The sequence below is a fragment of the Oryctolagus cuniculus genome, chromosome 15 (genome assembly GCF_964237555.1).
Source record: "Oryctolagus cuniculus chromosome 15, mOryCun1.1, whole genome shotgun sequence".
Taxonomy (NCBI): domain Eukaryota; kingdom Metazoa; phylum Chordata; class Mammalia; order Lagomorpha; family Leporidae; genus Oryctolagus; species Oryctolagus cuniculus.
This window is the reverse complement of record NC_091446.1, coordinates 32,501,965-32,525,808: the sequence shown is the minus strand read 5'-3', so window position 1 is coordinate 32,525,808 and position 23,844 is coordinate 32,501,965. Positions and strand designations below refer to the sequence as shown.

Genomic DNA, 23,844 nt, shown 5'->3' with positions numbered 1-23,844 from the left:
ATCATATTTTCCAAGCAGAGTCTGAAATAACCTGAACAGGTTACACTGCTGCTGCAACACTGACATACCAAGTCTGAGTGCCAGTTGGAGTCCTGGCTATACCACTTCTGATCCAGCTTCCTGTTAATATCCCTGGAAAGGCAATAGAAGATGGCCCACGTACTTGGGCCCTGCCACCATATGGGAGACCTGGATGGAGTTCCTGGCTCCTGGCCTTGGCCTGGCCCAGATCTGGCTGTTTTGGCCATTTGGCAAGTGAACCAGCACATGGTTCCTTGAGTCCCTGCCACCCACGTGGGAGACCGGGAGCAGCTCCTGGCTCCTGACTTCCACCTGGTCCAACCTTAGCAGTTGTGGCCATTTGGGGAGTGAACCAGCAGACAGAAGAGCTCTCTCTGTCTCTCCTTCTCTAACTCTGCCTTTTAAATGAATAAATAAATCTTTGAATTAAAAAAAATGACAAAGATTATTACTCATTATTGACCACCAACACAAACCTAAGCACTGGCAATACCTACATGAGTCCTGCCCTCAAAAAGCCTTGGGGGGCAGGGTGCATTTGAGCTAGCAGTTCTTGAGTTCTGGAATACGGGGGCTTCTGATTCCAGCTTCCTGTCAATGCAGACCCTGGGAGGCAGCGATGATGGCTCCCATAAGCCGGTTCCTGCCTCCCACATAAGAGATCTGGATTAAGTTTCCTGCTCCTGACACTGGCTCCTGTGGGGCCATTGTGGGCATTTGGGGACTGAATCAGGAGATGAAGCTCTGTCTCTCTGCCTCTTAAACAAATGAATTAAAAAAAAAAAAAAAAAAAAAGGCCTTACAGAAATCTCAGCCTTTTCTTATACAGTATGAAACACTTGATGAAATGGTTTCAGGCTCAGATAAGATTGTGTGAACAGTTGATCATGTAACCAACACTCATTCGAAATTCAAATTCAATTGGAAATAGGCTGTAAAGGAACTGAAACTACCCTGGCTGTACAATAGTATTTTGTTTGTTTTCGAATTTTCATCACAACTCAGGATTCTGAGGCTGGATGAGGGATGATCTAACCAAATTTACCCCTTCTCTGCAGTTCCCAGGCAAAAATGGCCAAGCATTCCCCAGCCACTCTAAGAGTGGAAAACTGCTCAGCTTGGGAAGAACCCCATTCATAAACTCACGTTTCCCAAGACTCTCGGAATCCCCGACTACACGGTCCTAAAGGGGAGCCAACCAAAGTGTCGCACTGACTGATCCAGAGACAACGTTCCCTGAAGGAACAGCATCAGTAAGCGGTAGAGACGACCTCGCCTTAAGGCAGGGGCAGGACGCGGGGCCGGGAGGGGTATCTGAACACCGCGGTGGGTGGGTGGGTGTACACGTACGGCCCTGCCTCCCTGGCTGCAGGTTCCAGCCCATCTGCTCTGCTCGGTCGCAGATCGAGCGCTTGTTATTCGCGAGGCTCAGTACGAGGATCCCGAAAGGAATTCAGCCCTGACATTTCCTGAATCAGGCATCATGTTCTCTTGCAGAAGCTGGAGCTGACAGAGGTTTCAAAACCCGCCCAAAGACGCAAACCCATCTCTAGTCGCCGCTGGGACCCGAGCGCACGAACCGCCTCGGAGCAGACTGACAGCGCTGTGTGACGTCGGGGGCTAGCTACACAGCTCTGGGCTTCGGCTTCTCGCCGTCGGTACGAGCTCGGCGCAAAGGCGGGCGGCGCTGCCATCTCCAACTGCTGGGTGTCAGCACGGCTGCGGGCGGACCTCCAGTGGGCAGCCGCGGGTCAGCGCCGGGCTGGACCACCGCGCCGCAGCCCCCGCACAAGCGCGGCCAGGCGCCACACCGCGGCTGCGGAGGAACAAGGCCCGGCCGCGGGTCACCGTGACCTAAGGAAGGGCGGATGCACTACCAGCCCACGGCCTCGTTTCCTAGGCAGCTGGACCGAAAACTTGGCTCACCTCCGGCCGGAGTCGCGGGCTGGCACCTCCCCTTCACTCTGCGCCTCGGCCGCCATCTTCGTCAGCAAACCTCTCGGCCCGGTCCCCGCCTCAGGTCCCGCCCCGCGCCTTTGGATTGGCTAGCATGTTGCCCCGTCTTTCATGCGATTGGACAATTCAACCGCCCCTCCGCACACGGATCAGTTTCATGATATTATTGGTCTATTCAAAGAAGAAACCGTCATTGGTCGCCCCCAGCCCCGGCGGAAAAAGGAGTGGGCTGAGCCTGGGGGACTTGGAGTTTCTCACTTGACCAACCCCTCAGGTGCCATTGACTTTGAGACTCAAGTCAGAAATCCCCAGGCTATGCTCACATTTTTTTCCATGATACGTAAATCTCAGAATTACAGAACTGGCGGGTTTGAAAGTGACTTTGAGTCACTCTGTAAAATCCAAGACTGCTTTTTGGTCTGAACACGGAGACGCCTGGAAGAGCTGGCCCAGAGCCGGAACCAACCCACAGGCTTCGGCTGAGAGCTAACACACGCAGCAGATTTTTTTTTTTTTTTTTTTTTTTTTGACAGGCAGAGTTAGTGAGAGAGAGACAGAGAGAAAGGTCTTTCTTCCGTTGGTTCAACCCCCAAATGGCTGCTACAACCGGCGCGCTTCGCCCATCCGAAGCCAGGAGCCAGGTGCTTCCTCCTGGTCTCCCATGCAGGTGCAGGGCCCAAGTACTTGGGCCATCCTCCACTGCCTTCCCCGGCCACAGCAGAGAGCTGGCCTGGAAGAGGAGCAACCGGGACAGAATCCGGCTCCCTGACCGGGACTAGAACCCGGGGTGCCGGCGCCGCAGGCGGAGGATTAGCCAAGTGAGCCGCAGCGCCGACATGATAAAAGTTTTATAATCTTGGCCGGCGCAAAGGGAGATCTGTCTCTCTCTCATTGTCCACTCTGCTGTCAAAAAAAAAAAAAAAAAAAAAAAAAAAAAGGAAAAAAGTTTTATAATCTTAACTTTGAGTCTTGCTCTGGACACTAATAAAGTAAAAACCTGGCCGGCGCCGCGGCTCACTAGGCTAATCCTCTGCCTAGCGGCGCCGGCACACTGGGTTCTAGTCCCGGTTGGGGCGCCAGATTCTGTCCCGGTTGCCCCTCTTCCAGGCCAGCTCTCTGCTGTGACCAGGGAGTGCAGTGGAGGATGGCCCAGGTGCTTGGGCCCTGCACCCCATGGGAGACCAGGAAAAGCACCTGGCTCCTGGCTCCTGCCATCGGATCAGCGCGGTGCGCCAGCCACAGCGCGCTGGCCGCGGCGGCCATTGGAGGGTAAACCAACGGCAAAAGGAAGACCTTTCTCTCTGTCTCTCTCTCTCACTGTCCACTCTGCCTGTCAAAAAATAAAAAATAAAAAAAAAAAAGTAAAAACCTGTAGGTTTCTGCGTGTATATGCTTTTGCTTCAGGAATATAATGGATGCTATTCAAATACATTTGTATGTTAGTACTAATTTGAAATCAGTTATTCAGAATTTTTTTTTTGACAGGCAGAGTTAGACAGTGAGAGAGAAAGGTCTTCCTTCCGTTGGTTCACCCCCCAAATGGCCGCTACAGCCAGCGCTGCCCCGATCCGAAGCCAGGAGCCAGGAACTTCCTCTGGGTCTCCCATGCGGGTGCAGGGGCCCAAGGACATGGGCCATCTTCTACTGCTTTCCCTGGCCACAGCAGAGAGCTGGATTGGAAGAGCAGCAGCCGGGACTCGAACCAGCACCCATGTAGGATGCCAGCACTTCAGGCCAGGGCGTTAACCTGCTGAGCCATAGCGCTGGCCCCGCATTCTCTTTTTGCTATGTTATATGTGGGAAAGTGGGATTAAATTATAATTTCATTTTAGTGTACAAATATTTTGAAATCCATACATAGTTTTCTCAATATATATTTTGCCCATGAACTTTATTTACTTGAGAAACAAAGAAAAAAGAGCTCCCCTCTGCTGGTTCAATCCCCAAATGTCTGCGATGGTCAGGGCTGGGCCAGGCTGGAGCCGGAAGCTGAGCCACGACCCAGGTTCCCTACCTGGATAGCAGGAACTCAGTCACTTGAGTGATCATTGCCGCCTCTCAGGGTCTGCATGGACAGGAAACTGGTCAGGGGCAGGAGCTGGGTCACAGGGACTCCACTGTCATAGCTGCTAGGCCAACTGCCCAGCTTCTTGACCTTTTTGAAGCACCCTCCTGTTGCTTTATATGCTGGGTTTTCTAGGGTTATTTTTTCAGTTGTTCACTTTGCTATCCTGAAGTCCTTCCAACACTCACCCTCTCACTAAGCTCTACCATCACTTTCTTGACAAACTCTTCCCTGCCTCAGGACCTTTGCATGTGTTACTTTTTCTGATAACCCATTTTTCACTTTATTGTCTTTCAAGCCTCTGTTTAAATGTCACTGGCTCAGGGGCTGGCATGTGACTTAGCAGGGTAAAGCTGCCACCTGAGGTGCTGGCATCCCAGCTGCTCCACTTCTGATCCAGCTCCCTGCTAATGCGCAGAGGACAGCCGGAGTGCTTGTGCCCCTGCACTCACATGGAAGACCTGGCTCCTGGCTCCAGCCTGGTCCAGCCCCAGCGATTGCGGCCATTAGGGGAGTGAACCAGCAGAAGGAAGACCTCTCTCACTCTCACTCTCTGTAGCTTTGTCTTTCAAATAAGTAAAATAAATCTTTTTTTTTTTTTTTGACAGGCAGAGTGGACAGTGAGAGAGAGACAGAGAGAAAGGTCTTCCTTTGCCGTTGGTTCACCCTCCAATGGCCGCCGCGGCCAGCGCGCTGAGGCCGGCGCACCGCGCTGATCCGAAGGCGGGAGCCAGGTGCTTTTCCTGGTCTCCCATGGGGTGCAGGGCCCAAGCACCTGGGCCATCCTCCACTGCACTCCCTGGCCACAGCAGAGAGCTGGCCTGGAAGAGGGGCAACCAGGACAGAATCCGGCGCCCCGACCGGGACTAGAACCCGGTGTGCCGGCGCCGCTAGGCGGAGGATTAGCCTAGTGAGCCGCGGCGCCGGCCTAGTAAAATAAATCTTAAAAATAAAAAAGTCACTGGTTCAGAGGCCTCATGGAGCCCCACTGAATAAATCAGTTGCCCAACTAAATTTTCTTTAAAAAAAAAAAAAAAGATTTATTTATTTACTTGAAAGAGTTACACAGAGAGAGGAGAGACAGAGAGAGAGAGAGAGAGAGAGAGAGAGGTCTTCCATCTGCTGGCTCACCCCCCAGATGGCTGCAACAGCTGGAGCTTCGCCAATCCGAAGCCAGGAGCCAGGAGCCAGGAGCCTCCTCTGGGTCTCCCACGCAGGTGCAGGGGCCCAAGGACCCGGGCCATCCTCCACTGCCCTCCCAGGCCACAGCAGAGAGCTGGATCGGAAGAAGAGCAGCTTGGACCAGAACTGGCGCCCACATGGGATGCTGGTGCCTCAGGCCAGGGCATCAACCCGCTGCACCACAGCGCCAGCGCCTGCCCAACTAAATTTTCACCGAGAACGCTACTCTTCCTTCATAGTTCTGATCTCAGCTTTTAATTATACAGTTGTTTGTGTGACTGTTTCATGTGAGGGTTCCCAGCTAGGCTTCCTACCACAAGCGGGCAGACTACATCTGGCTTGTTCCCCGTGGAGTCTGGCTCGTAGTGGCAGTTCCACAAATATTTTTTGAACTAATATTAAATAAGTCCTCAGACTGTATTATCCAAATAAATAATTAAACCACATGTGCTAATGGATTTTTTCAATTAACCAATTCATATTAAAGGTTTGATAAATGTGTCCAAATAAAATTACATTTAGTTTTATGTTTTACAAACCATCTCTATTGAGCAAATACATGAAAAGCAGCATAAAATTCAATAAAATTGTTCATGGAACTCCAGACAGCACTGGAAAATCCAGGCTGTATTAATTGCATTATAGTCACAATTTGTATATTATACAAAGCAGGAAAATCAAGGCTCCAACTCCACTCTTCCCCCAAATATGAACAAGTATTATTCTTGCCCCATGGCATCCAGCAAGTGATTGATCGAATTAAAGTGAGGTTTTTTTTTTTTTTTAACAGAAGAAATGCTCAAAACTTTGAAGTATTACCCTGCAGTTAGGAAGAACACCAGGAGTCTACATTTCTCCTCCATCTGGTTTGATACAGAAGCCAGTTTTGTATCCTGTTTGGGGAAATGCAGCACCATGGGTCCCGAGCCCAGATTCCAGGCCCAGTTCGGTCCTGGGTGGGTAGCTGTGTGACCACGGACACGGTCCTGAGCTTTCCGACTTCATCTCCTCTTCAGACAGGATAACAAAAAACGCTCACAAGGGATACTGAGCCAGTTCAGGAAGTCGGGCCCCAGACTTAGGAATGCTAGATGCCTCCAGGCCACTCATCCACCTCCCCTGCCCTGCCCCGCCCCTGAGGGAGAAGGACCGTGTTACACCATAGTTCCAGTTTAATCAGTCACTCGGGAGAAGGGAGCGTTTCTTCTCAAAACCGCCTGTTCCACTGCGACTTCTGATTAGAAGCCAATGTCACGGCCGGGTGCTGAGAAAACGCGCACTCAGCGGCTCAGCCTGCACACCATGTTTTCCCGGGTGTCACGGTGCCGGAGGCTGTCCTCACAGCCCTGGGCAGCCTGGCTGATAAGCACAGCTGTGGGGCAGGAACTCAAAGCCGTTCAGAAAGTCATCTTGTTTCCAGCAGCGAGCTGAACTAAAGGTCGCAGCGAGCGGGTGCAGCCCTTGTGGAGTCTGTTACGTGGAGCGGTACACAGGCTACATATTGCAGGCACAGAACAGGGCCCTAGGAATTCCGAAGCGTGGCGAAGGGAAGCAGGCGGGCTGTCCTGTTGAAAGCAAGGGCACAGATTTGACTTTGCCATAAAAGTCACTGCAACTCTGCCTGCGTCCACTAGACCACAGCCTGGGGGTGGGGGCCGAAGTGGTGTTCTAATCCCTTTCTACTGCCAGCCTTCCAGGGGACAAGACGTGAGAAGGAAGCAACATGGCAGGAGAGGGGAGAGAAAGAGGAAGATCTGCCAGGACCGGCCTCTAACCACATCCTCCACGAGGCTAGGAACTTGCAGGCCCCACGGGCATCTTTCTGCTTCCCGTTTTTGTTCTTGCTTTTCCTCCTGTTTAAATTGAAGCAGAACATGTCAATGGCCTCAGGTGCGCAATTAGCATTTTTGAGCGTCAGTGTGGAGTGTGCTGAGGGATAATGAGAAGGGATAGGAGCAGGACTCAAGCCCCTCCTGACCTGACCCACCAGCTCCAACTGCAAACCAATCAGAGGAAGAAGCCTCCAGACCCTGAACGCAGAAGACCCCCTGTGGCCCTGTTAGGGACTTCCCCAACCTGCACTGTGCACCTGCGCAGAACAGCCAAATGCTGCCAACCTGTGACCTTCCCTGGGGTGGAGGTAGTGAGCCACACCACCGTGTTGAAGGTACTGTGGGCAAAGCAGCGCACAGCGCCTGCAAAGAAGAACCTGGAGCTGGGTGCAAACCGAAGTGTCCTGTGCCGAGGAGCCCCGCCAGGCCTCCCAACTGTCAGGGAGCTATCAGCAGAATGTCCTCCCGCTGCACTGTCTCCCTTGTGTTCCAGCACAAACTCCAGTCTCCTGTTAACTTCGATTTGCAAGGGAGCCAGAGAACCTTGGCACAGCAGGTTAAGCTGCCGCCTGCGACGCCAGCATTCCATATAGGCATCCATTCGAGTCCTGGCTGCTTCACTTCCCATCCAGCTCCCTGCTGATGCCTCTGGGAAAGCAGTAGAAGATGACACAAGTACACTTGGGCCCCTGCTAACCAGGTGGGAGACCCAAATGGAGTTCCAGACTCCTGGCTTCAGCCTGACCTGTCGCTCCCCCTCTTCGTGGAGGAACGACACAGGACCCTGCGCTGTTCTTTCGTCTGCTCGGCCCTCCCCGGGTTTGCTGCTGGTTCTTCCCAGGTTGGCTACCCACCCTACCACCTCCGTGGAAGGGCGGTTCCCCCTGCCACTTTCCTCACTTCCGCGGGGGAGCGGCACACCGCCGGCCGGCTCTCTCGGGGGCTGCACAGGTGTTCCTTCAGATAGATGTTCCCCTTAGATGTTCCTGGTGCATGTTGTCTCTCTCCTCCTTTATAGTCCTCTTCCACCAATCCCAACTCTGCTACCCACACGCCGAGTACGCTGCTCTCCTCCAATCAGGAGCAGGTCCTGCTGTTTATTGGTTGAACTGGAGGCAGCTGTGTAGAAGCTGCTTCTCCCTTCTCAGCGCCATATTGTGGGAGAGCAGATGCATAGAATAAGTCTTAATTCCAGTAACTTAGTCTAGTCCGAGTTGCTCCCCACACTGACCCATTTGCGCTCGCTCTCTCTCTCTCTCTCTCTCTCTCTCTCTCTCTCTCTCTTTCTCTCTGTAACTCTGACTTTGAAATAAGTAAATAAATCTGTAAAAACTTGGGGTTAGTAGCAATACCATGAGCATGGCTATATATATATATTTTTTTTTTTTTGACAGGTAGAGTTATAGACAGTGAGAGAGAGACAGAAAGAAAGGTCTTCCTTCTGTTGGTTCACTCCCCAAATGGCTGCTACGGCCGGCACTGCGCCGATCCAAAGCCAGGAGCCGGGTTCTTCCTCCTGGTTTCCCATGCCAAGCCCAAGCACTTGGGCCATCCTCCACTGCCTTCCCGGACCACAGCAGAGAGCCGGACTGGAAGAGGAGCAGCCGGGACTAGAACGGCGCCCATATAGGATGCCGGCACCGCAAGGCAGAGGATTAACCAAGTGAGCCACGGCGCCGGCCCCGAGCATGGCTATATTTAAAATCCAAAAATCTGGGTAGGCGTTTGACTCAGTTCAGGACAACCACACCCCACATCAAAGTGCCTGAGTCCAACTGAGTTCCAGCTCCGACTCCAGCTTCCTGCTCATGCCCAGCCTGGGAAGTAGCTGGTGATGGTTCAAGCAGTTGGGCCCCTGACACCCACATGGGAGAATCAGCCTGGGTTCTGGGCTCTTGACTACCTGACTTTAGTCTGGTCCATCCCTGGCTGTTGCAGCCATTTTTGAGGAATGAACCAGCAGTTGGAAGATCTCTCCCTCTCCCTCACTCTCTCACTGTCTTTCGAATAATCAAAATAAATTTTTATGGGGGAACAAAAAAGATTGGCTGTAGGAAAAGGAACTGAATGAATGGAAGGGAAGGAGAACCAATCCTGTACAGCTGAGAGTGATCGAGTTCAGGGCTCCCCAGGATTAAACTCTGGGAGTCGGAGCCAGCACTGTGGCACAGTGGGTTAAGCGCCGGCATCCCATATGGGCGCCAGTTCTAGTCCTGGCTGCTCCTCTTCCGATCCAGCTCTCTGCTATGGCCTGGGAAAGCAGTAGAGGATGGCCCAAGTCCTTGGGCCCCTGTACCCACGTGGGAGACCTGGAAGAGGCTCCTGACTCCTGGCTTCAGATCAGCGCAGCTCCTGCCGTTGCAGCCAATTAGGGAGTGAACCATCGGATGGAAGAGATCTCTCTCTCTCTCTCTCTCTCTCTCTCTCTCTTTCCCTCTCTCTCTCACCCTGCCTCTCCTCTCTCTGTGTAACTGACTTTCAAATAAATAAATCTTAAAAAAAAAAAAAAAAAAACAACTCTGGGGTCATTTTCCAAAGGCAGGAGAACTAAGCTGGGAAACAGGCTGTCCAGGTGTATTGTGATGGGGAGAGGGACCACTAAGCTCCTCCAGGCACCGAGCCCAGCACTGGGCTGTGGAGGTGACTGAGCCACAGATCCTAGCCTCCAGGGCATGCTGTGGCCCAAGGGCAAGGGCACCATTCTGTCCAAACCAGAGCACAGGTGAGGACCAAACCCCGAAAGCTGGAAGGTACCCCCAGCAGCCAGGCCGGGGGTGGTCCCGATCTTGCAGAGCAGGTGGGAAAACCTGCAAACAAAACGATCAGCTTGAACTGGGAACTGGCGGTTCCTGTAATCAAAAGCATCCCAGGGCTCAAGTGGGGAGGCCCCAGGTGCCGGTGGCGAGCTTCCCACGGTATCATGAGTAGTACGTGCAGGAGCAGCCTGTACAGGGTGAGCCCGCCCCCACCGTGTTGAGTGTTATCTCCACAGTCGCATGAGCAGAGGCATGACGGATCTGTTCTTTCTGCCGCTGTAACCCAGATTTGGCTGCAGAGAGGAATGCTGCACGTAAACTCTCTATAGCTACGAAGAAGCAGGACAAAGGTCAGCAATGGCCCCTTGGCTTGCCCCACCCCTCTGTGCTCTACGTGGAAGGTTCAGAGCCAGCTTCCAGGACTGCCCCTTCGAAATCAGAAAGCAAAGAAATTGATCCTGGGGCTGCATTTGTGATGTCATGAGTAAAACAGCTGCCTGCAACACTGGCATCCCATATGGGTGCTGGTTTGAGTCCCGGCTGCTCCTCTTCCTAACCAGCTCCCTGCTCATGTACCTGGAAAAGCAGCAGAGGATGGCCCAAGTGCTTGGGCCCCTGCACTCACATGGGAGACTTAGGTAGAGTTCCTGGCTCCTGGCTTTGGTCTGGACAGCTCTGGCCATCGCAGGCATTTGGGAAGTGAACCAGCAGATGGAAGACATCTCTCTCTCTCTCTCCCTCCCTCCCTCCCTCCCTCTGTGTGTGTGTGTGTGTGTGTGTCTTTCCCTCTGTCCCTGTTACTCTGCCTTTCAAATAAATAAATCTAGAAAGAAAAAAAGAAAGTTGACCCTTAGCCCCCTGGCCTATGCATCCCCACCCACAGGGTCTACAATCATCTCCATCCACAGGACTCATATTTCAAGGTTAGAGGAAGCGAGTGCTGCCTTGCTCATTCTTTTACACTTCAGGGTGGATTAAATCCAAGCATAAATGTGTGGAATAGATGAATTTAACAACCTTTTAATGAATGAATGAATGAATTTTATTTGAAAGAGAGAGGGAGAGACAGAGAGGAATCTTCCTCTGCTGGCTCACCCCCCAAATGCCTACAACTGCCAGGGCTGGGTCAGGCCAAAGCCAGGAGCCCAGAAGTAAAGCCAGGTCTCTTGCACGAGTAGCAGGGACCCAAGCACTCGAGTCCCTGCTGTCTCCCAGGGCAACACCACAGGAAGCCTGATCAGAAGCTGGGTAGCCAAGCCCTGATATGTCACGTAGGCTTCCCAAGTGGGCTGCAACCACTGAGCCAAATGCTCACCCAGATAAATATTTCTTGGGTTAGGAAATAGGAAGTCTGAAAACCTATTGGAGACACAATAACTATGTCTCAGATTACCGTTTTGCATTTATCGCATTTCTCTCTCTCTCTCTCTCTCTCTCTTTTTTTAAAGATTTATTTATTTATTTGAAAGGTAGTTACAGAGAGGCAGAGAGAGAGAGGTCTTCCATCCAATGGTTCATTCCCCAAATGGCCACAACGGCCAGAGCTGCAGCAATCCAAATCAAGAGCCAGGAGCTTCCTCCAGGCCTCCTGGGCAGGTGCAGGGGCCCAAGGACCTGGGCCATCTTCTACTGCTTTCCCAGGCCATAGCAGAGAGCTGGATCAGAAGTGGAGCAGCCAGAACTCGAACCGACGCCCATATGGGATGCCAGCACCGCAGGCAGGGGCTTTACCCACTACGCCACAGCACCGGCCCTACGTTTCTCATTTATACAGTGGTCTGATTAGTGTTGGCGCCTTCCACTGGACTGTGGCTCCACATTAAGGACCATATTTGGTTTTGCTTACCCAACAATTTGTTGACTGAAAGGAATAAATTAATCAAATCAAAGAATTATTAAATGAAACAATGAGGTTCCCCAGGTCTGATGGAGAAACTCTATCCTGCCTATACTGGACATGGGCTTTGTTTTGACATACCCAGCATCTCTTTAGGGGTCCTCTGCTCCCCATCTTCAGTCCATGAGTATTGGGTGCAGCGGACCCCCACTCTAGCTGTAGGAGTGGGCAAGCGACTCTGGCCTGGCCAGAGGAGCCTTTCCTCGAGGCGCAAGGATCCTTTAGTCTAGAGCAGCCCAAGTCCCTACAGAAAAGAAGTTTGTGGCAAGAGCCCAAGTTGAGGAACTAAACAGAGTAGGAGGAACACTGCCTGTTGGTGAGAGCAGCAGCTTCCTGGAGGAGGTTTGTGGCTGCAATGAGCGAGAGTGAGATAGGTGGAGACTAGGGGAGGGCATTCTGTGCACAGAGAACAGGGCCAAGCACGCAGAGATGGGAACATGGAAGACACTCCTGGAGGCTGCCCAGGGTGCAGTGTGACTGCAGCAAAGCTTGGGTGGCGAGAAGGTGGAAAAGCGGACCACGGCCAGGCATTGGAGACTTCTGCATGCTGTGCCCTGTGTCTGCGAGCTGCAGCGTGGACCCATGGGGCAGAGTAACCTGAGCAGAGTTGGCCACTAGGAAGCTGAGTGGATTATAGAGAAGAGGCTGAGGCCCAGACACTGACTGTGCAAACCTGGCCGGGGAAGGGTGAAGGACATTGGCAATGGGACCAGAAACAGGGTCTGGCTGCTGGCCGAGGGACCAAGGGAAGGATCCACAGTCCTTGGGGACTAAGAACAGGGCAGAGTTAAAAGACCACATCCCAGAGCCTGAGTAACCACACTGGGCAGTGGTTAGGCATCAGTAGAAACTGAGTGTGGGGCCGGCGCCGCGACTTACTTGGCTAATCCTCCACCTGCTGCACCGGCACTCCGGGTTCTAGTCCTGCTTGCTCCTCTTCCAGTCCAGCTCTCTGCTGTGGCCTGGGAAGGCAGTGGAGGATGGCCCAAGTGCTTGGGCCCTGCACCCGCAGGGGAGACCACGAGGAAGCACCTGGCTCCTGGCTTCGGATCGGCACAGCCCACCAGCTTAGCGGCCATTGGGAGTGAACCAATGGAAGGAAGACCTTTCTCTGTCTCTCTCTCTCGCTCACTAACTCTGCCTGTAAAAAAAGAAAGAAAGAAAGAAAGAAAGAAAGAAAGAAAGAAAGAAAGAAAGAAAGAAAGAAAGAAAGAAAGAAAGAAAGAAAGAAAGATTGAAAGAAAGAAAGAAACTGAGTGTGAATCCTGGCTCTGGCTCTGGGAGTCTCTGTGATCTTGGGCAACTTTACTTATCTCTGGACCGTCACTTTCTTATTAATGAAAAGGGAATGGTAATACCAACTTCATAGGTTATTGGGAGATTAAAGGAAGTAATATCTGGGGCCAGCACTATGGTGCAGCAGGTTAATGCCCTGGCCTGAAGCGCCAGCTTCCCACATGGGTGCCGGTTCTAGTCCCGCTGCTCCTCTTCCAATCCAGCTATCTGCTATGACCTGGGAAAGCAATGGAGCATGGCCCAAGTCCTTGGGCCCCTGCACCCAAATGGGAGACCCAGAAGAAGCTCCTGGCTCCTGACTTCGGATTGGCTCAGCTCTGGCCGTTGCGGCCATTTGGGGATGAACCAGCAGATGGAAGACCTCTCTCTCTGTCTCTACCTCTCTCTGCAACTGTCTTTCAAATAAATAAAATAAACATTTTTTTAAAAAGAAGCAATATCTACAAAACACTGTTCAGGGCGCCAGGAATAGAATACTCCATTTAACTAATGGATGCAAAGCTTCCTTTGGGGGCTGATGCCAGTGTTCTAAAATTAGGTTATGGCAATGGCTGCACCACTCTGTAATCTAAAAACCATGGAATTCTCATTTTACCTTTTTTTAAAGATTTATTTTATTTATTTGAAAGGCAGAGTGACAGAGGGAGAAGCAGCTTCTTTCTCACATTAAAAAAAAAAAAAAAAAAAAAAAACAGACCTGCAGCCAGGCTCCCAGGACTGTACTGTGTCTTTGAGATTCCTTTCCATTCACTGCTCTTTCATCGCTGGTCTTCATAATTCAATGTGGCTGCTGGAGCTCTAACTATCACATCCACATTCCAGGCAACAAGTTGAAATAAGAGATGGGCTTGTCCCCTTGGTCCTAGAGAGATTTTCCAAAAGAATCACAAACTAGTTCCCACTTCTATCTCATTGGGAAGAACTTAATCTGACTTCAAGAGAAGCTGACAAATGTAATTGTGTGGCTCTGGTGCAGCGACAACGGGGGGCTTTTTAAAGGGAAGCATGGTTATTGAGGGCAACCTGGGGCCTCTGCTGCGCCTACCTCGTGACTAACAAGGGAGTCAGACAGTTAATCAGTAATCAACTTTTTTTTTATTTGTTATTTTTTTATTTATTTTTAAATTTTTTGACAGGCAGAGTAATCAACTTTATTAAAGATCTCTGAAAAGAACACACAACAGGCGCGGGCATTGGGTGAAGTGGTTAAAATGCCCGCATCTCATATCGCAGGGCCTGGCTTGAGTAGTCCTGGCTTCTCTGCCTCCAACCCAGCCTCCTGCTAAGACACACCTGCGAGGCAGCAGGGAGGATTCAAGTGCTTGTGCCCTTGCCGCCCAAGTGGAAGACCCAGACTGAGTTCCTGGCCACTTCTTTGGCCTGGCCTAGCCCTTGGCTATCGGGGGCAATTAGGGAGTGAACCAACAGATGGACAGTCTCTCTGTCTCTCTCTGCCTTTCAAATCAAATGAAAATAAATACAATTTAGGAAAAGAACACACACACAACAAATGAGAGTGTACTTTAGCTTCTGAATGTTAAACTATGTGGCTCATTTTTATCTACTGAAAATAAACGAAGCTAAAAATTTTTTTAAATATAAAAATCTTTTTTTAAATAAAAAATGTTTAAATGAGTTACACTCCCCGCCCATGTGCTCACTGACTTGTTTGCAGCTCCACTGCCACCACAGCTGTTGCAGGATCCAAGCACACACTCACCTCTGCAGATCTGCCTGCCCCTAGGTACCTGCGACCAGGTACACTGCAAGTCTGAGCACCTGCTTGGCCATTCCCACCTCCCCCCATCTGGCAAGGGCAGTGCGGTCCCAGAAATGGGAACAGCCACTCATTCCGCTTACGTGGAACCATCCTAATAGTCCCTGAGACAGGGTGCCGCCGTGGCCACTTTTCACCTATGTTCAACAAACCACGAGGGATTGATTGATCTCGTTTGTCCCATCTCTACATTCCAAATTACTGCTCTAACTGTACATCTGACTGGGCCCAGCATGACCCAACATCTACCACAGAGGCTGTCAATACTTAGCTTACAGCCTGGGCTGCACTCAGAAGAACATTCCCAGGCTTCCTTGTCCCTGCACTCTTGTCCTTGACAGCTTAGGTCTAGTCACTGCCTCTGTTTCTGTCCAAATCTTCCTCTTTCTGGAAGGGTACCCACTGCACCAGGGCCCTCCCTAATCCACTCTGACCTCATCTGAACTTGAAATATCTGCAAAGGCTCTATTTCCAAAGGTCACGTGGACAGGTTCCAGGTTGGCAGGCATTTGGGGGCAAGGGAACACTATCCAGAAACTCAGGGCGCTACTCAAGGGTCCTGCCTCTGGGCTGCGTCCCTCTGAACCACCTCGCCAGCCTGGAGCCCTTTCTCCTTTCACAAGCGGCAAGTCTTGCATGCCACAGCGTCACTATTAATCCCAAAGACACATAGCCACACTAACTGCCTGCTCCTGGATCCCACCGTTGCAGAACTCTGCTTGGGCAGCGGCTGCTTTTCTCTCCTGCATGATCAGCAGCCCAAAGACTCCCTTGACTTCCGCCTTCCTTGGTTTCCTGGCAGCTACTCTTTTGAGAGGCCTTCAATATCTCACCAGGACCTCTTAGCATCTCCTAATCCCTTCCGTTCTCTCCATGCAAATCCCTCCTCCCAGCCAGCCTGACTCCCAGGCTGCCCTGGCTGGGGAGCAAGCAAAGAGGTGCCGATGCTTAGCCAGGTAAAGCTGCTGCTTGGGATGCCAGCATCCCATTTGGGCATCGGTTCTAGTCCCAGCTGCTCCACTTCTGATCCAGCTCTCTACTATGGCCTGGGAAAGCAACAGAAGATGGCCCAAGTCCTTGGGCCCCAGGCACCCATGTAGGAGACCAGGAAGAAGCTCCTGACTTCAGATCGGCCAGGCTGCAGACTTTTGAGTGAATTAAGGGACGGAATATACCTCTCTCTCTGTAATTCTGCCTTTCAAATACATAAATCTTAAAACAAAAACAAAAATTAAAAAAAAAAAAAGAGATGACCCAGTGTCTGCCTGTTGCTTTCTAGGCCTGTCGCTCGGGGATGCTGTTGGTTTTTTTTTCTTTTCTATAAAGTCTATCTATCTATATCTCTCTACTTATATTTGAAAAGCAGAGCAAGAGAGATATCCCACCTGCTGGTTCACTCCCCAAGTGCAGTTTGAGCTCAGCCCTGCCGTTCAGTGTGAGACCCGCCACAGTGAGGGAGACAGTGTGCGGCTTCACAATCCCGCCGCCCTGCCCCAGCCAAGCCCGCAGCAGGTGCACGGTGCACGCGTCCCTTCCTTCAGCAGCCCGCCCTGAGCCCTCCAGGTCCTAAGCAGCTCTAAAGGGTGTCACAAAATCCATCCCCCTTTTCTGTGCCTTTCTGTCACTAGCATCTTCTTATAAAATTTTTCAAGCAGCAAAATTGAAAGAATCAGACAGTGAACAACCAGCACCCAGAGTCTACTATTAACACTTGTTAGCATTTCAAGAGTTGGGATATACTGCACGTAACATAAAACCCACCCTTTGAAGTGTACACTTCAGGGATGGGAATTCGGCACAATAGTTAAATGTCCACATCCCATTTTTATTTTTATTATTATTTTTTTTTAATTTTTGACAGGCAGAGTGGACAGTGAGAGAGAGACAGAGACAGAGAGAAAGGTCTTCCTTTTGCCGTTGGTTCACCCTCCAATGGCCGCTGCGGCCAGCGCATCGCGCTGATCCGATGGCAGGAGCCAGGTGCTTTTCCTGGTCTCCCATGGGGTGCAGGGCCCAAGTGCTCGGGCCATCCTCCACTGCACTCACTCCCTGGCCACACCAGAGAGCTGGCCTGGAAGAGGGGCAACCAGGACAGAATCTGGTGCCTTGACCGGGACTAGAACCCGGTGTGCCGGCGCCGCAGGTGGAGGATTAGCCTATTGAGCCACGGCGCTGGCCATTAATCCCATTTTTAGAGTCACTGGGTTTAAGTTCCGGCTCTGCTTCCAACCCCAGCTTCCTGTAATGTGCACTCTGAAAGGCTGCAAGGCATGGTTCAAGTACTTGGGTCCCTGCCACCCACGTGAGAGACCCAGATGGAGCTTTTAAGGCTACAAGTTTCAGCCTGGCCCAGACTGGCTGCTGCAGGCATTCAGTGAGTGAACCAGTGCATGGATGGTCTCTCTCTCTCTCTCCCTCTGTCTTCTCTGCCCCTCAAATAAAATATTAAAAATTAATTAATTAGGGGCCGGCGCTGTGGCATAGTGAATAAAGCCGCTGCCTACAATGCCAGCATCCCATATGGGCTCTGGTTCGAGACCCGGCTGCTCCACTTCCGATCCAGCTCTGCTATGGCTTAGGAAAGCAGTAAAAGATGGCCCAACTCCTTGGGCCCCTGCACCCATGTGGGAGACCCAGAAGAAGCTCCAGGCTCTTGGCTTCAGATGGGCCTAGCTGTGGCCATTGCAGCCATTTGGGGAGGGAACCAGCAGATGGAAGACCTCTCTCTCTCTCTCTCTGCCTCTGCCTCTCTGTAATTCTGACTTTCAAGTAAAATAAATCTTTTAAAAATTAATTAAAAAATCAAGTGTACATATCAGTGGTTTTTAGTGTATTCACCTGTAATTCCAGAATATTTTTACCACCCAGAAAGAAAAGCTGTGCCCTTAGTAATTAGTCCTAATTCCCTTCTCCTCCCATCCCCTGGGAACCATCAGTGCACTTCGTGTGTCTATTCTGGACAGTCCCTACAGATGGAATCATACAATACGCTGCCTGTGTGGCTGCCTTCTTTCACTCAGCAGGCTTACAAGGCTCGTCCACGCGTAGCACGTATCCACGCTTCATTCCCTGTTACAGTGAATAACGATCCATTGTCATGAATAGACAAACTGTACCCGTCCACTCCCCAGCGGATGAACATCTGGCTGTTTCCACTCTGCAGCCGTGATGAATGATGCTGCCCCTGACGTCTCCGTGTGCGTGTTTGCGTGAATGTGCTTTCAGTTCCTTCAGCTACGTCTCTAGGAGTGGAAATGACAGGTCACATGACAGCAGCCACATTTCACTATGCTTTAGCACCTGTTTCCCTGTCCAACCATCTTTCCATCCACAGAGTGATCCATCTCATGTCAGTGCACTTCAGAATAAATTGGAAGCATCAGTGCACTTAACCCTTCAACTCACCAGCGCGTCTCTTGTTAACTAAGATTCAATGTTCACAGCTTTTTCTTCTCATATCAAATTTACAATGAACTTTTATTTCTTATCTATGTATTTGAAAGGCAGAGGGACAGAAGGGGGTGGGGAGAGGTCTCCTATCCATTGGTTCACTCCCCAAATGCCTCCAACAGCTGGCCAGGCTGAAGCCAGGAACTGGGAACTCAATCCAGGTCTCCTACATGGGCGGCAGGGATCCAAGTACCTGAACCATCACTTGCTGCCCCTCATGGCCCACACTGGCAGGCAACTGGAAACAGGAGGCAGAGCTGGGACTCCAACCAGCTACTCCAATGTGAAATGCAGCCATCCTAACCAGTGCCTCAACCACTATGCAAAACACTCACCTCAGCCCCAGTGAATTTTTTTTGACAGACAGAGTTAGACAGTGAGAGAGAGAAACAGAGAGAAAGCTCTTCCTTTTTCCATTGGTTCACCCCCCAAATGGCCACTATGGCTGGCGTGCTGCGCCGATCCGAAGCCAGGAGCCAGGCGCTTCCTCCAAGTCTCCCGTGCAGGTGCAGGGCCCAAGCACTTGGGCCATCCTCCACTGCCTTCCCAGGCCACAGCAGAGAGCTGGACTGGAAGAGGAGCAACCGGGAAAGAATCCGCCCCAACCAGGACTAGAACCCGGGGTGCCGGTGCCGCAGGCGGAGGATTAGCCTATTGAGCCACCGTGCCGGCCCTCCCAGTGAATTTTTAAAAGTCCCAGTCCACGAGTTTAACACATCCCTACTCCTGTGGGATCCAAATCAAGGGGAACAGTACCACTGTCCCCATGCACTTCCTCGTGACACTTTACAGGCAGTCCTGCCCCTGTCCCTGTCTCTGCCCCACCTGCTCAGATTCAGTCTTGTGCTCTTTTCTCTCTGGCTTCTTTCCTCTTTTTTTTTTTTTTGACAGGCAGAGTGGACAGTGAGAGAGAGAGACAGAGAGAAAGGTCTTCCTTTGCCATTGGTTCACCCTCCAATGGCTGCTGGCGCACCGTGCTGATCCGAAGCCATGAGCCAGGTACTTATCCTGGTCTCCCATGGGGTGCAGGGCCCAAGTACTTGGGCCATCCTCCACTGCACTCCCGGGCCACAGCAGAGAGCTGGCCTGGAAGAGGGGCAACCGGGACAGAATCCGGCGCCCCGACCGGGACTAGAACCCAGTGTGCCGGCGCCGCAAGGCGGAGGATTAGCCTAGTGAGCCGCGGCGCCGGCCTCCTCTGTCTTTGAGCTTCATCCATGCTAGCACGTGGAGCAGCTTTCAGGAACTGTGTGCTCTCCTCCTCGTGGATGAGAGTACTGTAGGCTGTGTGTTTCCTTCACCCACTGCTGAACACTTGGGCTTTAGACAATCAAGTTGCCATAGCACCTGCCTGCGAGCCTTGATGTGGACACATGTGTGTGTCCCTCCTAGGATTAGAACTGTGTTCTAGGGTTAGGTCTATGTTTACTTTAGTAAGAAACTTCTGGCCTTTTTCCAAAGGCTTTGCGCAGTTTTCATGACTATGATGCACGATGCTTACGGGCTCTGAGCCAAAGAATAAAACACAAACTGTAAACTGCTACTGATTATTTTCATCTTAAAATTTTAAATAATCTGGGGTTGGAATAGTGGTGCAGCGGGGTAGGTGCCACTTCTGATGCTGGCGTCCCATATCAAAGTGCCAGGTTGATCCACTTCTGCTCCACTTTCAAACAGCTCCTGCTAATGCACCTGGGAAGGCAGCAGATGATGGCCCAAGTACCTAGGCCCCTGCCACCCATGTGGGAGACCCAGATGGAGTTCCTGGCTCCCGGCTTCAGCCTGGCCCAGCCCTGGCTGCTGGGGGCCATTTTGGGGAGAGAACCGGCAAATGGAAGATCTTTTTCTCTCTCTCATTCTGCCTTTCAAATAAGTAAATAAATCTTTAAAAAGATTATATCAGTGCAAATAGATAGTCTTGCTCCTTCCTTTCTAATCTGGATGACTTACATTTTTCTTGCCTGTCTTGGGTAGAACTTCTAAAACAGTGTTAAAAAGAAGCAGGGCAGTCATTGGGGTGCAAGAAGGTAAGCCCCAGGTCGAAACGCCTGCTGGTTCAAGCGCTGGCTGCTCTGCTTCCCATCCAGAGGCTCTTAACTGCCTCTCTGATATGAGATGCGGGCATCCCGAGGAGCAGCTTAAACTGCTGCACCACCAGGCCTGCCCCTGGTATAGTCCTGTACCTAGAAGATACTAAGGAATCCACTAAAATAACGTGCTGAACATCATGATACCTTATCGATGTACGATTTCCTAGATTTAGAAAGGTAATAGCTTTCTCCACTCTTCCTCTGTTCGTGCATTATTCCTTCTACACATGACAAAAGTAAGCCCAACACTTTTGACTTATCTCTTCCAGAGCTCAGGGTGCCCGGGCCAAAGGCCATGCCATGCAGGAGGGAGGAGGAAGAGGAAGCAGACGAGGAAGCGGAGGGGGAGGGGGAGGAGGAGGAGGAGGAGGAGGAGGAGGAGGAGGGCAGCTTCTTCCTGCTGAAGCAGTCAGTGACGCTGGGCGGTTCCAGTGGATCGGCTGGTGGCCCAGATCTTTGAAATACTGAGGAGCAGGACAGCCCAGCCTCCCCATGCGCGCCCCCAGGGCCGTCTCAGCAGCAGCCCGAGACCCCCAGTGGTGGTTGCTCCTGTAGTTACCAGATGGAACTGGCCAACAAGCCCTTCCCATCTCTAATGTGGACCTACAGGCTCCATTCTCTCCCCCCGCCCCCCGTGTCCAAATGCACACCACTGTCCTCCTGCTCAGCATCTCAGTGTTGCTCCCTGCTGTTAAGACTCTCCTGGCTGATCTCTATGGGTTTCTCAGCTGGTGCTTTATGGCTGATTACTTAAACAACTTTACTGATGTGTGATTTATATATCATAAAATTCACTCTTTGAAAAAAGATTTATTATTTATTTGAAAGGCAGAGTTACAAAGACAGAGACAGTCAGAGAGATCTATCCACTGGCTCACTCCCCAGTCGGCCACAACTCCCCAGGAACTCCGTGCCAGTCTCCCACGTGGGTGGCAGGGGCCCGAGCACTTGGGCCTTCTGCTGCCTTCCCTGGTGCCTCAGCAGGGAGCTGCATTGGAGGTGGAGTAGTGTGACTCTGAACCGGTGCTCACCCGGATGCTGGTGTTGGTATCCCAGTGGCAGCCCACTTCGCCACCATGGCCCCAATTCACCTTTTTTTTTAAGATTTATTTATTTACTTGAAAGTCAGTTACACAGAGAAAGGAGAGACAGAGAGAGAGAGAGGTCTTCCATCTGCTGGTTCACTTCCCAGATGGCTGCAACAGCTGGAACTGTGCCAATCTGAAGCCCGGAGCCAGGAGCTTCTTCCAGGTCTCCCATGCGGTTGCAGGGACTCAAGCACTTGGGCCATTTTCTACTGCTTTCCCCGGCCATAGCAGAGAGCTGGATCGAAAGTGGAGCAGCCAGGACCAGAACCAGCGCCCATATGGGATGCCGGCACTGCAGGCTGCAGCTTTAACCAGCTATGCCATAGCGCCAGCCCCCAATTCACCCTTTTTAAGTGTACTTTAGTTCTTTTTTTTTTTTTTTTTTTTTTTTTTTTGACAGGCAGAGTGGACAGTGTTAGAGAGAGACAGAGAGAAAGGTCTTCCTTTGCCATCGGTTCACCCTCCAATGGCCACCACGGCCGGTGCGCTGTGGCCGGCGCACCGCGCTGATCCGAAGGCAGGAGCCAGGTGCTTCTCCTGGTCTCCCATGAGGGTGCAGGGCCCAAGCACTTGGGCCATCCTCCACTGCCTTCCCGGGCCACAGCAGAGAGTTGGCCTGGAAGAGGGGCAACCGGGACAGAATCCAGGGTGCCGGCGCTGTAAGGTGGAGGATTAGCCTAGTGAGCCACGGCGCTGGCCAGTGTACTTTAGTTCTTGGAGTCCAAGTATGCCCACCATCCTGATAATATCCCTCCCCAAGGTGTCCACTTTTAGCTACAATTATGGGAAGTTAGCCCTGAGGGGTTTGAGTTGTTGGTTTTTTTTTTTTTTTTTTTTTTTGACAGGCAGAGTTAGACAGTGAGAGAGAGAAACAGAGTGAAAGATCTTCCTTTTTCCATTGGTTCATCCCCAAGTGGCCGCTACAGCGGTTGTGCTGCGACCAGTACGCTGCGCCTGGTGCGCTGCCAGCCAAGGGTTTGAGATTTTTAATAGTCTACAGCCTGCAGGCAACAAGACACTAGAAGGGTCATTTTCCACTCTTCCTCCTCTAAACAAAAAAAAGAAGAAGTCTTGGCTAACCATCAAGTCAACCATAATATACTAAAGCATTGAAATGGCCGCTATTGGCAGGCACTGTGGCTCACCAGGCTAATCCTCCACCTGTGGTGCTGGCACCTCGGGTTCTAGTCCCAGTCGGGGCACCGGATTCTGTCCCGGTTGCCCCTCTTCCAGGCCAGCTCTCTGCTTGTGGCCCGGGAAGGCAGTGGAGGATGGCCCAGGTCCTTGGGCCCTGCACCCGCATGGGAGACCAGGAGGAAGCACCTGGCTCCTGCCTTCAGATCAGCACAGCGCACCAGCCGTAGTGGCCATTTGGGAGGTGAACCAACGGAAGGAAGACCTTTCTATCTGTCTCTCTCTCTCACTGTCTAACTCTGCCTGTCAAAAAATAAAAAAAAAAAAAAGAAAAGAAATGGCCACTATTTTATGTTCATGCAAACCACTCACCATTTTCCTCTCCCGCTACACTTGGGAGCACCTCCTCCTCTGCTGGGCTGAGGCCTTCCTTAAAACTTTGTGCAGGGTCGACCCTGTGGAGCAGTAGGTTAATACTCTGCTTGTGGCGCACGTATCCCATATGGGCACAGGTTCGAGTCCCGGCTGCTCCTCTTCAGATCCAGCTCTCTGCTATGGCCTGGGAAAGCAGTAGAGGATGGCGCAGGAGCTTGGACCTCTGCACCCACATTGGAGACCCGGAGGAAGCTCCTGGCTCCTGGCTTAGGATCAGCTCAGCGGCCATTTGGAGAGTGAAAGAGTGGATGGAAGAATGAAGAGCAGATGGAAGAATGATCTCTCTCTCTCTGCCTCTTTGTAACTCTGCCTTTCAAATAAATAAATAAATCTAGAAAAAAGGAAGAAAAAAAAAAGTCTTTGCAGCTCACAGCCCCTTTCAAGAGCAGCAACCGCCAGGTCTCCAGCAGTCCCAGCCCCCGGTGCAGGCCCCAAACCCCCAGGCTCCCAGCTGAGAAACGTCGGTCTGTGGCCCTGCTTTCTTTACCTTTCCCAACTCCGCCAGCCCCATCGCACTACAGGGCTCCCCTCCCTCTCTCCATCCCCGCCAATCTCGCCAGACACCGGCACCCCGACCTCAAAAGCGCAAACGCTGCGAGCAGGCGCGGGGACGTGCGGAGCGGAGGACGTGTGTAGGTGTGTGTGTAAGTGTCTGCGCTTGTGTGTGGGAGCAACCAACAGGGCGCACGCCGGTGTCCTTCCTCTGCGGACGCCAGCCACGCCGGGTGGAGGGAGCGTGGAGCAGCTCCCCTGTGCGCCCCCACACGCCGCGCTCAGAGACCCACGCGCAGACGCGGCGAGGCTTTCCTCCGGACCCCAGGCCGGCAGCAGCCTGTCCTCCCGGGGCATGGCTCCCCCCACCCGG

The 23,844-nt window shown here is 51.9% G+C and overlaps 1 protein-coding gene and 1 long non-coding RNA gene across 7 annotated transcripts in view; both read right to left on the bottom strand.

Moving 5' to 3' along the window:
• Nucleotides 1-2,055, bottom strand: part of ARHGAP19 (Rho GTPase activating protein 19) — a 72,761-nt gene extending 70,706 nt beyond the window's left edge. For 2 of the 5 annotated variants that reach the window (XM_008270292.4, XM_070057452.1), the window contains exon 1: nt 1,948-2,055. In XM_008270292.4, the coding sequence (XP_008268514.2) occupies nt 1,948-2,003 (56 nt within the window). In that variant the 5' untranslated portion in view covers nt 2,004-2,055. The remainder of the gene's footprint in view (nt 1-1,947) is intronic. The other 3 variants (XM_051824026.2, XM_051824027.2, XM_008270293.4) reach the window with 2 other exon arrangements.
• Nucleotides 2,056-5,746: 3,691 nt separating this feature from the next.
• LOC138845325 (uncharacterized) lies at nt 5,747-23,617 on the bottom strand. 2 transcript variants are annotated; one of them, XR_011382334.1, is made up of 4 exons: nt 23,467-23,617; nt 13,703-13,867; nt 12,589-12,850; nt 5,747-6,789 (listed from the first exon to the last, which is right to left on the bottom strand). It is a non-coding gene; the product is annotated as an uncharacterized lncRNA (long non-coding RNA). The 2 variants fall into 2 exon arrangements; XR_011382335.1 differs by lacking the exon at nt 23,467-23,617 and adding an exon at nt 17,899-18,026.
• Between the last annotated feature and the right edge of the window lie 227 nt (nt 23,618-23,844).